At 49.6% G+C, this 14246-nt stretch overlaps 1 protein-coding gene and 1 long non-coding RNA gene across 8 annotated transcripts in view; one reads left to right on the top strand and one right to left on the bottom strand.

The window, feature by feature from the left end:
* Nucleotides 1-11581, bottom strand: part of LOC116997149 — a 33027-nt gene extending 21446 nt beyond the window's left edge. For both annotated transcript variants that reach the window (XR_004418100.1, XR_004418101.1), the window contains exon 1: nt 11496-11581. This is a non-coding gene — a long non-coding RNA (uncharacterized LOC116997149). The remainder of the gene's footprint in view (nt 1-11495) is intronic.
* LEF1 (lymphoid enhancer binding factor 1) overlaps nt 11147-14246 on the top strand; it is a 69486-nt gene continuing 66386 nt past the window's right edge. For 5 of the 6 annotated variants that reach the window (XM_033061444.2, XM_033061439.2, XM_033061445.2 and 2 more), the window contains exons 1-2: nt 11595-11908; nt 12720-12783. In XM_033061444.2, the coding sequence (XP_032917335.1) occupies nt 11699-11908; nt 12720-12783 (274 nt within the window). In that variant the 5' untranslated portion in view covers nt 11595-11698. Of the gene's footprint in view, nt 11165-11594; nt 11909-12719; nt 12784-14246 lie in introns of those variants that run through there. The other variant, XM_033061440.2, reaches the window with a different exon arrangement.

The raw sequence follows: 14246 nt of genomic DNA, 5'->3' as shown, positions 1-14246 counted from the left end.
CACATAAAGGAAATGGCCAACACAACCCCAAAATGTGGCTGATAAACAATATGCAGATGCAATTATTATTGAGTGTCCCTGATATTTCCACGCAACATCATTCTCTCAGGTATCTTACTTTTTTTTTGCTCCAAATGGCTCGCAGCTTTTCTGCACGCATCATAATATCACACATCCATAACCATAACATCTGACAGGGCTGCTTATGCCAGATGCTGTGAAATTTGAAGGAGCAAGTGCTCCAGGGTAGTATAGCTGTTGCAAGGCTCTTTCAGCCTCATGGAGAGCTATTCTCACCTTTCCCAGGACAGCACTAGCAAAGGCTCATCATGCACTGTAAATCACGTAATTCTAGGCTGCATTCAGCAGAGGTGGGTTTCTGAGAGAGGAGCTGGGCCAACAAAGTTGAGTGAGCAGGTTTGCATTCTAATAATTTCACTTGGTTTAAGCTTTTAAAGCCTTACAAATTTAGAGAGCTCTCCTTATAGTTTTTATGTAAATTAAATAAATTAGTATTCTGAATAATGCCTACTGATAACACCTTCTGGTTATATCGGTATGTCTAAATGGCCAGACCTACTCATCTTTACAAAAGAGATGGTGGACTGTTTACAGAAACCCTTCTGGGCTAAGCACTTTGGTTTCTGGTACAGCCCAGCATAATAACTTGCACTGTAGAAAGCTGAGGGAAAGCACAGCCAACACACCAGCCCAGCTACATGTGCTCACATTGTCCCACAGCTACGTGACCTAAACTCAGTCAGGGCAGGCAGGTAACAACAAATAAAATGTCCTGGTTTGGCAGCTTCTTGCCTTTCCAGGGAGAGATTGTTGAAATCACTTCCAACAGCCCTGTTGGGGCACAGACTCTCTTCCTTGGGCTGGTGGGTAGCCCATGTCTCTCTTTGGGATCATCCTGGCACAAAGCAATTTTGAAGGAAGTTCAGCCCTTGGGTCAATCTCAAGCCGTGCATTTTCCGCCTGGGTGACAGTTGGCATTTAGGCTCCTGACAGAAGGAAAAGGGTAGAGAAGTAAAATGTTCTCTTATACAATTACTAAGTTATATTACATTAATATCTATTATCAGGGAAAGTGGACACTGGAATGGACTACCTATAGATGTTGTGAAGTCATTGTCCCCTGGAGGTGTCTAAGAAAACATTGGACATGCCACTTGGCACCATGGTTTAGTTGACATAGTGGTGTTCAGTCATAGCCCAACATAGGTTGGACTCAAGCATTTCAGAGGTCTTTTCCAACTTCATTGGTTCTGTGGTTCTGTGGTAGGGATGAATCTCAGAATCAGTGTGAAGAGTTGCTGCTGCCGCCATTTCCCCCTCTACCATGTAGTAAATGGGTATTTGTGCTTTTGATGGGAGTGGGGCACAAAGGATCCTTTCCTTGCATGACAGATGACAGCCACCAAAGGCAGAGACCCTTAGCCTGGTGGGAGGATTCCCAGTGGGAGCTCTTGCATTTGTGTAGAGCTGCACTGAATGACATGCAGGCACTGGCCCAAGCACAATGGTTACAGGCAGCACTCCACACTGAGTTATATTTAACACAGAAGCCTAAATTACACAGTAGATCAGGAGAACTTCCTTTGAAAAGGCTAACAAGGTGCCACCTGTTTTTCAGGTCAGAGCCAGGACTTCTGAAGGCACATATGTTGGACATGACCCAGATCAACTGAACAAAGTAACATTAATAGGGTCCCCTCCCCTGCCTGGGCGCTGCCCTGGTGCCTGGCTGGAAATTAGGAGCAGCCCCAGGGGATCTTGCAGGCTTCCCCAGCTGTGGTAGGACTCCGCAAGGAGAATGTGCAGCAGTAAGGTGCGAGACAAAGTGTGACTGAGGAGACAAGGAGCTTCTGAGAGATGAGAATGAGCTGAAGGAAAATTCATTTCCCCACATGAGGATAGTTCAAATAAGTTCAAAGATACAAATTTCCTCCAGAGCATAAGCTTTTCTGGGACAGAAACGTTAATTTGGAGAGCACACCATGTGTAACAGAGGATGTGTGGGCTGCTCCATAAACCATGGAGTGAAGCAGGATGAGAGACCTTCCTGCCCAAATCAGACATTCATTCACACAACATCCACAGCCCAGGTCAGGGCATGGATGAAGTAAATCCATTTTATTGAAGCCCTGAAGAGCTTGCATAAAGCAATGTACCTGGACATATCCAAGTGCTTCCCTGCACCCCCCATCTGGATCTACCTCTGGAGTCTGCTCCAGCTGTTTCTTTCAAAACATCCATAGTAGTTTCACCATTTCAGTATCTACCTGCAAAACCTCCTGATGCTTTGGGTTTTAGTGAGCCACAAACTACTTAAAAATGCAACATAAAATTAAAGAATTCACTGGTCATAGCTCCAAGTAGGGAACCAAGTAATTAATATACAGCTTAATCTACAGCTTCTGCTATCCTTATACAGCTCCAGTGCTTTGGCCTGCAGCCCCTTTGCCTTAATTGCTCTCACTAAAGATAGCACTCTTCTAATGCAGAATAATCTGGTGAATCCTATGACCATACCAGGGCTAAACACACAGTGTTTAAGAGGAAGACAGCTTAAAATAACAAGGTGTTTGTTTGCATTCAAAGAAAAATAGAAAACTTTACTGAAACTCAAAATAATATATCTCACATGAAATGAAATCCCTTAAAAGCTAATTTTTCTACTTAACTAATATTATTCTGGTTATGGCTAACATCTCATGAACTTGCTAACTTATAATGGTGAGCCACAGTCTGTCTGCATGCCAAAGATTCCCTCTTTAAAGAAAAATAAATACCACAGAACACTTCTGATCTTTCTCATATAACGATTTTTTTTTAATGAAACACTATTTAGATGCTTCACGGCCAGCAAACATAAATAAATGTAATAAAAAGTGGTGTTGTTGGCTGTGAGAGAGGTCCAAAAAACTGAATTCCTAAAGGGATGGACAAATGAAGCAGGGAAAGTTTTATTTCATTATCAACATAGGAAGCGGCATGCATACATCAGCTGGTATCAATCTTGGTTATAGCTTGAGGCCAGTGACTGATGGTATGCTGCAAATTCAGATTCTGACTTTTCCATCGCAGCATGCATTTGAGTAATTTTCTGCAGTTTTTGGTTTTCCAATCTGCACTCCTCTGCTACATCACCTTCCATGTTCCCGGAATGACTGCCTGCACCTGGAGGTTGAGGGATTTTTTAACCTGGAGGTTGTATCCAACCGGTTGTTTCATAGACATAATGAATTTGCCCAATTCTTTTCTGAATCCATTTATCCAGTCAGCCTCCATAACATCTTGCAGCAAGAAACCTCATAATTTCATTACACATTGTTTAAAAAGGTGCTGAAGTTAGTAAAAGTTATTGAAGTCTTTTAGCCAGGAAGAGCATTATTATCTGGAGTCTCTTGTTTTGTTGAAAAACCATGCTATGTGGGCAAGGAGTGTTGCCTCAGCTGCCAACTCAAGGCTCACCCAGACACGCAAGTTTTGCAGCTGCTCCTTCCTTCTGACCAGCACAAAGCAGCAGAGGAGGTAAGGTAGAAACAGGAGAAAAAGTACAGCTTTCTGTGGAGATATACAGGCCAGAAGCTGACTGATCAATCATGGTATAACCTGGCAGATGAGCAGCAAGGGCCACAATCTGAACACTTGCTTCCACCCTCTGCAATAGCCCAACCAGCCTAAAGGGTCCCCCTCTCTCACTAGCCTTCTCCAGCAGGGCAGAAACCATTCTCCTCCCTAGGCAGGGGTTATTTGAAGAGAGCCTGAGCACCCATGCTCTGTCTGAGCTCAGCGGGAACCACAAGTGGTCTGGGAGACTCAAAGCAGCATCACACAGGGAATTTTGGAATTTCAAGTGCAACCATTCACTGACAGTTTTCACTTCCACCCCACAGTGTCCTTAGTGTCATCCCTCATCAGCTCTTTTTCAGGGCAGGGTCCCATCTATAGGTCCCTGCTCCAGCACAATGAGTCAAGGTCTGCGGAATTTGACTGAAACCTCCTTGCATGTGATGTTCTCCTCTGACAACTCAGCCACACCTGCAGGACTTTTGCTCACATGTCTTTACTTCCCTCAGTCTTAGAGAGTCTTTCTGAAACTCTAAATCACAAGCCAAAACTGCCTGTTTCCCCTGGACATGGACATAAGTAGTCCATGAGACCCACTGAAAGGAAAATGGAGCTAAAGGTGAAATGGCCAGCTTCGACCCAAACTGATCCTGCTTTTCATCAAAAGGTGAGCCCTAACTGCTGTCCCTATAGGTTTTGCCTCTCCACCTTCCAGTCACCATGAAGACTTGTACTTTCAGATCATTAAAACCGTGAACCTGTGATGCTGAGATCACAAGGCTCTGAACAACACCCCAGATTTCTGCAAACTCCGCTTTCTCTGGCACTTCCCTATCAAACATTGCTGCCTTTGACTGGCATGCAGCTGTTATAGTTTAATACTTCTGTCAGGCAAATTAATGGCACTTACTTCCATGGGAAGTGAAAGATGGTACAGTAAAATAAGACTCAACTCCAAATAACTCTCTCAGCAAGAAAGAAAATTCACCACCTCGTTACTTGCCTTAAACACTTTCCCTGGGGAAGTGCCGCATGTTTCGCCAAGTGCAGCAAGATCCTTGGTACAGCCTGGCTGCTGTTCCCCCTCCCCATTCAGCTGCGTTTCAGCAATGGACTTGGTCAGACAAAAGTCAGGGAATTAAAAAAAAAAGTGAATAGGAGTCATGTACTGGGAGCACACATTCACTGCATTGCTGAACTGTCTTACTAACCCTGGAATAGCCTCCCACACTCCCATGCCGTTAGTGCACAGCTGCTGCTGGAAAGTTGCCTGCAGAGCCTCTCTCCCCTCCCACCTCTTTCAAAGGACCTTGTCTGGAGCTACCAGGCTTCTGCTGGCAATATTTGTCAGGGAACAGAGGACTACTGTCGCTTAAAAACAAGCAAAGGATTACAAGATGCTTTGATTTCATTGGGAGCACAGAAAAGGAGTGATCGCCATTTCAAAAGCTAGAAGGAAACTGGTGCACAGTCAGCTCTGCAAGTTCATTATATATTTGGCAGAATATATCAATTGGTGTATGCTGAATTCCAAAACAGATCTAGCTAGAGCCATGCCAAAGGCTACTGTAAAAGGGTGACTTTACAAAGCACCTCATATACTTATGGGGCTCCAGATACTAATTTTGCACTGTACAATCAAGTACAAATAGAAATAAATATTTTCAGCATAAGGCTTCCAATGACACAGGCACAAAACCCCAGCAAAAGGCCCTCAGGGGCTTTCCCTGGTGTATCCAAGAAGTTGCAGCATGAGACACTCACCAACATTTCTGAGTCTAAGCTAGAGGTGCAGAAGAAGGACTCAGTTGGAGTGGCTTTTGAAAGCCTGCCCACAGACACTGCCCCTGGGTGTGGCATCCTGGCTCTCGGGGATGGAGAAAATCTCATCCATTCTGGGACACGTACAACATTTATTTATTCAGGAGCAAAACTTCCCCCTCCAAGAAAGTAGGAAATGTTGATGTAAATGGGCAAAACTGCTACTCTGAAATTAAAACACATTTCTTCAGTCAGAATCTCACATTAATGTGGCGTCCTACAAAACTACTAAAGTTTGGATTTTCAAAGGCCCCTTCAGGGATATTTTACTCCACTCCCTTTGAACATCTCTTTGGTCCTTTCAAAAATGCCAGACTAAAAATCCCTGCTGGGGGGCAGCATGTTGCCATGCTCTTTTCAGGTCTTACCTTTAATACAACATTAACCTCACATTTTGCATTTTTCCAAGCATGGCTTTCTGGGTTTAGGTCTTGAGTCCTGTGTCCCCTTTTATCCACAGATTATTTGATCTGATGAGTCATCAGAAATAATCCTGCAATGGCACTGCTTGATGTAGGGGTCAGTTTGCAAGCTACTTTATGTCATCATTTATTTGACTAAACCATGCCACTTGCCCTGTACTTTTTCTTGCTCTTAAAAAAAAATTAAAAAAAGAAAAAAAGAAAAAAAATAATAAGAAGAAAGTAGCCATAACTACTGTTTTAATCTCAAAATAAGATAACAACACATTCGTGAGATCTGAGCCACCAACGCCTTCCTTTAAACAAAAGCTCTTACAGTAAAAATGCACTAGTAAGATTTGCCCACTCAAATCTCATAAAGCCCATGTTGTTGCAAGAACTAAGAAAACTCTTTAAATAGAGTAATTCTGGGCTAAGAACATTAATGGCATCCCAGAACTGGAAAGCAAAAAGCATATATACACTCTTAATATCCTAATACCTATTACATGTGATCTCTTTCAAAGTAGCTTTAAATGAGAAGTGCAGTTACTCTTTGATATAGCTGCTAGAAACATAGCTATGATGCCCTTTGTTATAAATTTTTAAAATGAGTCCATATTTCATAAAGGCTCATAATAAATGAGTCTTCAAAACCTGAACATATTATTCCCTTTTTGGTTTTTTTTCTCCATATAAAACATAAATCTGCACCACATACAGAATAGTTCCCTTCACTCGGCAGAATCCTTTTGGCTTGACTGTTGGAAAGAATCCCTTTCAGCCACCATGACAGAAATGATCATATGTGCAATGAGAAACTCCCTCCACACCACACCCAAGTTCCCTCAAGGCTACAGGAAATGGCATCAGCATCATCTGGAGGCCACAGCAGGTGACCCACACCGAAAAGCAGCTGGACAAAGGACATGGAATGTGAGCCACAGTGTCCACAATCCAAACCTGGACCCAAATCCCAAGGTATGCCACGTATCTGGACACTATACACTGGAAAGGGACTGCACCACCAAAGGGACTGCCTGGTACAGCACAAAGGTGAGTGAGAACACTGGGTTTTCCCCCCCAAAAAATCCTGATCTGTTATGTGCAGCTTTCCCTATGGCTTTCATCAGAAGGGTCTTTCTAAACACAACAATGCATTTATTCTCAGAGGGTAGAAAGGAGCCTTAGAAGCATGATCCCTGTTTTAGAGGCACTGAACAGGTCCATGTTTCTGAACACATCCATTCAACCTGAGGCAGCCTGGGGCTGGCTCCCCAGTGATGCTGTGCAGCAGTGGCATGTGCAGGACACCACAGCGATAACTCTGCAGAGCCAGGGTTAATTATCATATCCCTGCTCTGGCCCTGCTCACCCCATGTCCTGAAGGAGGAGGATTTATCTGCTTCCGAAGGAATTTGGGAATTCAGCCTATATACTCAACTTGCACATAAATCACCGATGTTATCTAAATGGGGTGGCAAACGCAGACGCGGGGAGCACGTGTAATTCAGTCACGTTGCCTTGAAAAGGCACCGAAAAGGCACCGATTTGAGAAATTTTAAATAAAACCAAACATTCTTTGTTGTGCTTTGCAGTCCTGAGGGAGCAGCGAAGCCATGCCCGCAGCCCCGGGGCGGGCAGGGAGTGCAGGACAGCAGGGGGGCCCCGAGGATTCTCGTGGGGCACCCCGGCTGCGCCAGCCCCGCCCCGCAGAGCTCAGGGAGAATTCCCGCTCCTCTCAGCAGCGGGGTGCCCGCCGGGGAGCCGAGGGCACAGCGTGGGTTGCTGCAGAAGCGCCGGGCCCCCAGCGCTCCCACCCCTCGGGGCACCCACCCTCGACATTGCTTCCCAGGGGCACAAAAAACCGCGGGGGGTTTGCCTAGAAGGACTCCCTCCGATCCGGCCTTTGGGGCGGGAGAAGGGTGTTTTTGTCGCTGTTTGCCCCTTTCTCAGGCAGTATTGGAGGAGTTTTGCCCCGCGGCCGCACAGCTCTGGCCCGGCTGCCGCTGTCGGGCGGCTCTTCTCGGCGGAGCCCGCTTGGCTCCACAGCCCGCCGGCTTTAAACAAAAGGGTTGGTCTGTTGGTTCCTTGGTTCGTTTCTATTCTTCTTTTTTTCTTTTCAGAAAACAACTGCAACCCCCTTTTGTGAGAATATTATTTTTTCTCCCTCCCTCCCGCCGGTCCCCCCGACCACTATGTACTCCCCCTTCTCCCCCTTGCCTCTGACTGGCACGGGGCCAGGACGGAAGAATTCCCTCCCCCCCCCCCCCCCCGCCTTTTCTATTATTATTTATTTAATTTTACTTTATTTCCACTGCACATTTCGACTCCAGCTCCCCAAACTCTTTGATCTCCCCCGCTGTCTCCTTACCCGGAAGAAAACCCCGGCTCTCTCAGCTGGGAGCTCGGCGCACACGTGGGCGCCCTGGCGCGCCTCCATGCTCCTGCCAAATTTAGTCACACAAAGAGCTCGGGGGGGCACCGGGGGGGGATGAAAGGGGCCGCCGGCGGGACATCAAAGGCGCCGCCGCCCCGCCCCACTCCCGCCCGTCCCTATATTAGAGGTCGCCGGCGGCGGACGGCGCTTCGCACGGCAGAGTGTCCTGTGTCCCCCCCGCCCCGCTCTCTGCGCCCGGAGGGATCCTCACCGGCACCCCGGTTCCCCGCTCTCAGCCCCCCTGAAGATCCACGGGGCCATCCCGCTGCTCCGAGCGCTGGTGCTCAGCCCGCCCCGGGGCCGGTTCGCCCTCGCCTGTCGCCGCCCCTGCCCTGAGTACGGGCAGCCGGGCTGGCCGTCGGGGAGTGCTCCGAGTGCGAGTCCCTTCAACGCTGAAAATGAAAAAAGCCCCAACGAACAAAAACTCCAGCTCCCTCCGAAACGCTAAAACCTACCCAAACAACAACAACAAAAAACAAACCAACAAAACCTGCCCAAAGTTAAACAACAAAGCAAGCAGACAAACAAACAAAAAACCAAAACCACGGGAAAATACAAATTCACGCTAAAAGTAAAAGAGGAAAATAAAAGAAGAAACACCTAAAGCACAAAACTCAGCCCCGCGAAAGTACCAAACGGCGCGGTGGCCGCTGCGGAGCCGGGCGCGGCAGCGAGCGCTCCCCCGGCGGCCCGGGGAGGCAGCGGGTCCCGCCGTGGGGCGTCCCCAGGCCTTGCCCCCCGCCTCTGGCTGTGCCCCAAGACTGAAGTAAAGCGACAGCTTTGTGTTGTCTCCAGTCAAATCTGACGTTGGGAGTTGATGTTTCCTGAGTTTATCTTTTTGTCGTAAATCATTACAGTTTCCATACACACATTAGCCCGACCCGGTCCCGCCGCCCCCACCCCGGCTCTTTTTTGTCTTTAAAATCCTTCCACCGAAAAACCGATCCGGGAAGGACTCCAGCCCACGTCAAGGCACGGCGGAGGGGCGGGGGGAGGTCTGCTTTTCCAGAGGGACCCGGTAATGAAACAGGAGTGGCCGCGCTCCTCCGGCCAGGTCCCCGCCTGCTCCCGGGCCGCGCCGCTACGTCCCGTCGGAGGAGAGGGTTGAAACGCTCAGCCTCTCGCCGAAGGTCCTTTTTTCAGAACGGGACCGTCCCGGGGCAGCTTTGCCTGGCCCGGGTGTCCGGTGCCCGCCGAGCGCCGGGAAAAGGAAGAGGGGCGGGAGGGATGCGGAGATGCGCATCTCCGCTCAGGAACCATCCCCGAGTTGTCGTTTTCCAAACAACCGCTTCCCCATCGCCTCTCTGTAGCTGTCTCCGGAAGAGAGGGGGTCTCCCTACATCTGGGAGCATTGCGCAATTAAGCCCCTTCCCAGGAGTTACATTTCTAATTTTTTTTCTTTTTCGATCATTTATTTCATACACTTGTTCGACTCGTCAAGTCCATCCCCCGTCTCCCGCTACTTTGCTCCCTTTCGCGGGGTTTGGAGGGTCTAATTTCTCAACTGGATTTTAATTACCCGTTCGAGGACGCTGACGCAGAGCTGCGAGCAGCTAGGCTCAGCCCGCCCGTGTCCGGCCGGCAGTGCCGCCGTGCCGAACCCAGCATCTGCCGAAAACGGATTGAGCATCCACATGTTCCCGTTCCTCCGGCTCTCGGCGCTTGAAGGTTTAGCAACCTGACGGGGCATGTGCAAAGCACCAAGCACACTTTTCCGATGCCAAAATACTTGGAAGTTGTTTCCTGCAAAATGTGCACCCATCGTGTTCGCAAAATAAAAGTTGCGGATCCTGACGTTTCCCAAGCGCAACCCCTGCTTTTGTCTGGATTTTTTTTTTTTTTTTTTTTTTTTTTTTTTTTTTTTTTGCTGCACTCGAGCCCTGTTGCAGGGCGCTGCCCGATCAGCCGAGAGCTAACGGGGCAGCGCGGTGCTGGAGGAACGGGACAGGGTGAAGGGGTGTATCTCCGTTACTGCTCTGCCTCCATTTACCGGTCCAAAAGTGGGACGAGCTCACCCCGGCGGGTTTCTCCTCGTCTCTAGGGAGCTACTACTCGTTTTTGCCCGGCATTTGCTGGATTCAATGGGGATATCTTAATTCCGCTTCGTCCGAAGCGGGAGCGGGCAGAGCCGGGTCAATCCCGGCACACTTCCCACACTGGAGAAGCGCCATGTGGCGATGGGGAAGGCTCAATAAAACAGCCCTAAAAAAGCAGTTTGTCCACCCTTCCCGGGGATGCAGCTAGTGCCTGTGCCCTCCTCGGCGGGCTCTCGGCTGGAGAGGAAAGAGAGCGGCAGTGCCGCGGCGCACCCCTCGCAACGCGGACACGCACAAACAAATGTACACGTGTGCGTGGAGATACACACACGGACACACAGAGAGTCTACTCCGCGCAGCCAGAGCAAAGTTTGCCCGGGGGCAGCCCCGCACCCGCTCCCCCCGCCCCCTCCTCCCTGGCGCGGGCCCCGGCCCCCTCCTCTCCCCGCCCCCGCCGCTCGGCCCTGCCGGCCCGGACACAGTGTCAGTCACGGCGGCGGTTCCTTTCATCTCTGCCGCCCCCGCCCCGCCCCGACGGCGGAGGGAGGGAGGCCGCAGCGATGCAGAAGTTGCGCTGCCGCCGCCACCCCGCGCCCCACCGCCGCCCCCCGTGGGGCGCCGCGCCCGCCGGCTGCGGCAGGAGGCCCCGCGCAGAGCGCTGAGCGCGGAGGCGGCCGGGGGCGCCGCGCCGGCAACTTTTTCCCCTGCCCGCGGGCGCGGAGGGAAGCGGGGGGGGGGGGGTCACCTCCCCGCCCGCTCCATCCCTCCCCTCCTGCTCTCCCTCCCTCCCGGGACTGTTTCTTCCTCGGCCCCGCGCCCCTCGCGAAGCCGCCGAGCCGAGCCCAGCCGTGCCCGGAGCCGCGGACGAAGCGGCGGACAAAGGCCCGGTGGGTGCGCGGCACGGGCAGCGCCGGCCCCTTCCCCCAGGACACCCCTTCCCCCTGCCCGCCTCCCCCCAACCATTTTAACTCGGTCCTGCTGGGGTGGTGGCAACTTCACTCGGAGGCGAAACGCGGGCGGGCTCCGCTCCCCTCCGCATCTCCTCGCCCCCGGGGTGAGCCCGGGTCCCGGGGGGGGATGGTGGAGGGTCGGGTCTCCTGGGGGGGCGGTCCCTGGCGTGGTCGGGACACGGACGGGCGTTTTTCGACCTATTCCGGCCGTGCGGCGCGTCGGGGCGAGGGTCCCCGGGACGTCGGTGTCCTGCGGAAGACGGGGTACCTCGGCCCCGAGGGGGCGGACGGACAGGCGGGGGTCTCCGACTGCCGAGAGCAACCCAGTGGAGTTCACGGGATTTTTCCTTCTTCTCTCCTCCTTCTCCTCCTCTCTCCTCCTCCTCCGCCCTCCTCCTCCTCCCGCTGCTCCTCCCGCTCCCCTTCCCGCGGCGGGCCGGCGGCCGCAGCAGACGCCGCGCTGCCGTGAGGATGCCGCAGCTGCCGGGGGCCGGGGGCGGTGGGGGGGACCCGGAGCTCTGCGCTACCGACGAGATGATCCCCTTCAAGGACGAGGGGGACCCCCAGAAAGAGAAGATCTTCGCTGAGATCAGCCATCCCGAGGAGGAGGGCGACCTGGCCGACATCAAGTCCTCCCTCGTCAACGAGTCCGAGATCGCTCCCGGCGCCAACGGGCACGAGGTGCGCGGCCGCGGGGGCTCCGCGGGGCAGCCGGACCGAGGGGGCGCGGGATGCCGGCGGGGAGGGAGCTTCGGCGGGGCACCGGGGGAAAATTTCCTATAGGAAAAGAAATCATTCCACCCCAAATCCTGTCTCCAGAGGTGCGCCGGGCAGAGCCCCTTCTGCGCTTCGGCCCGGGACGAGAAAGTTGCCGCGAGTTCCCCGACGGTGCGCTGGTTTTAGACCTCAAACAGCCATGAAATTTCCTCAGTAAAATCAGCGGGGTCGGAACATTAGCTGTAAACTCTTTAAGGGATTTGCATAAAACTGGGAGGAAATTCCCGACTCTAAAATAACTTCAGGGCGAGTGGGGAACCTGCCTTTTTAAAAATTTTGTTTAATTTTTTTTTTAATTTCCTTTTTTCTTTTTCTTTTTTTCCTTATTTTTTTCTTCCTAAAGATCTGCTAAGGAGGGCAATCTGATTTTCTTCATTATTTTTGGTATCTTTTTACCAAGAGCGTTTTGATCGCCTGTGCACCAAATATTTTCCAGAAACGATCCACTTTCATTAAATGCAGGGTACTTCTGCTAGAAACGCTTTGCAAAGCCCTGTAGTGATTCACGTTGTCATAAAAAAATAGTTTACACAAACGTTTCTGGTGCAGTTGCCTTCCAAGCGACTTAAGAGGAAAAAGAAAGATGCTTGTCTTGTGCTCTTAACTCCTCTCTTCCTTCAAGAAACTGTAGCAGCGTGATTGATAAACGAGCATCCATACAATGACTTTTCTTCTTTTTCTTCTTCTTTTCTGATCGTGGATTCCTTGTGGACAGGTTTCCAGGCAGAATCAAGCACAGGATTCCTACCATGATAAAGGCAGAGAACACCCCGAAGAAGGTGAGACGTGTGGGGTCCTGTCTTGCAATGTTGTCCTTCTGTGACCCTTCACACAGTCCTGAAACTGGAACTTGGTTTCTTTTGGAAAACATAAATTGCAAATCTTTTAGAGGGAGGGATGCCAGAGCGCGTTCAAAGCCCGTTTAAAAAGGAGCTGAACGTGCAGTGCATTTATCTGGAGTGACCAAATGGTATTCCAGTTGTTTAGAAACTGGTAAGTAGGCCAAATGGATCTTCACTGAAGAAATAACTATTTTTAGGATATTGGCTTAAATTCTCTTAAATTATCTTCACTCATACAGTGTACAGTTGTGTTCAGAAACCCTCTGCTTTTCCCCATAGCCGAATTCTGTCACTTAAATCTCCTCTTTCAAATCTAAGTATGAACACATCTCCTGTGTTTTTTAATGCACTAACTGGTTAATTTTGATTGAGAAGGACTGAGGAAATAGCAGAGTTCATTGACTATCATTTAGGAAGCTGGACACGCATGTAAAGAATGTGTGCTGTAGAGGATGGGAGATTATGTTTAAAATCAAATGCTTATCATCACAAGCTAGACCAGATTATAAATTCCATATAAAGACAGACACAGTTCAGTCCTGGTGCTTTCCAGGACTCTGTGGCCATCTTCCTCCAAATTTGTAATTAAACAGCCTAAAAGCAATAATGTCCATGCTCACAGTGTTTGGGCAGTGAGGGGAAGGTGTTCAGCTCTGGATAGTTTTCAGCTCTGCATCTTCTTAAAATCTCACTTTCAAGTGTGGGCATTTGTGAATGGGCATTTAGGTGAGAGACCTGTTCACCCTATTTGCAGGGCCTGGACCCAATCACTTTATTTTCCTACCAAATAGCCCTTTCTTGGCTTCCCTCTTGACTGTAGTAGCATGTGTGCTCAACAGCCCCCCTCCCAAATTGTTAGGATCTCCTTCCAAGCTACCCCCTGCCCTTTAATTGTTCCCAATGAACATAGCTAGAATGAATTGCTTGCTGCACACACTGGCTCAGCAAAAGAAGGAAATTATTAGATCTAGTTATCACAGCCTTGTGATAACTCCTTTTCCTAACAATGATGTTGGAAACCCATACTGGCAGTAATTCTAAATTGACAAATACTAGAGGTGTGTGTAAAATTGGGGAAAACTGCTACTTGAAAAACGTGATGTCATTGCTGATGTGTCTACTTTGATTTGAATGAGTACTAGGAAAATTATTTATTTTGAGGCTATTCTGTATTTTAAACATAAAGTCCTAACCAAGAGTATTTGCTCCTTTAAGAATTAACTTTTCCTAAAAAAAAAAAAAAGCTATTACAAATTATATTGTATCATTTTCTGTCAGCAGTAATTTCCATGAGTAAGGAAACATTTGCTTGCAGAACATTTTTATATATGCACAGTACCTGTTTGAATGCTCTAACTCATGAGAAATGCATATGTGGGGAATAATGTAATCATTGTTTC

This window comes from Catharus ustulatus, chromosome 5 (genome assembly GCF_009819885.2).
Source record: "Catharus ustulatus isolate bCatUst1 chromosome 5, bCatUst1.pri.v2, whole genome shotgun sequence".
NCBI classification, from domain to species: domain Eukaryota; kingdom Metazoa; phylum Chordata; class Aves; order Passeriformes; family Turdidae; genus Catharus; species Catharus ustulatus.
Note: the sequence above shows the minus strand (reverse complement) of the source record. Positions and strands in the feature narration are given on the sequence as shown.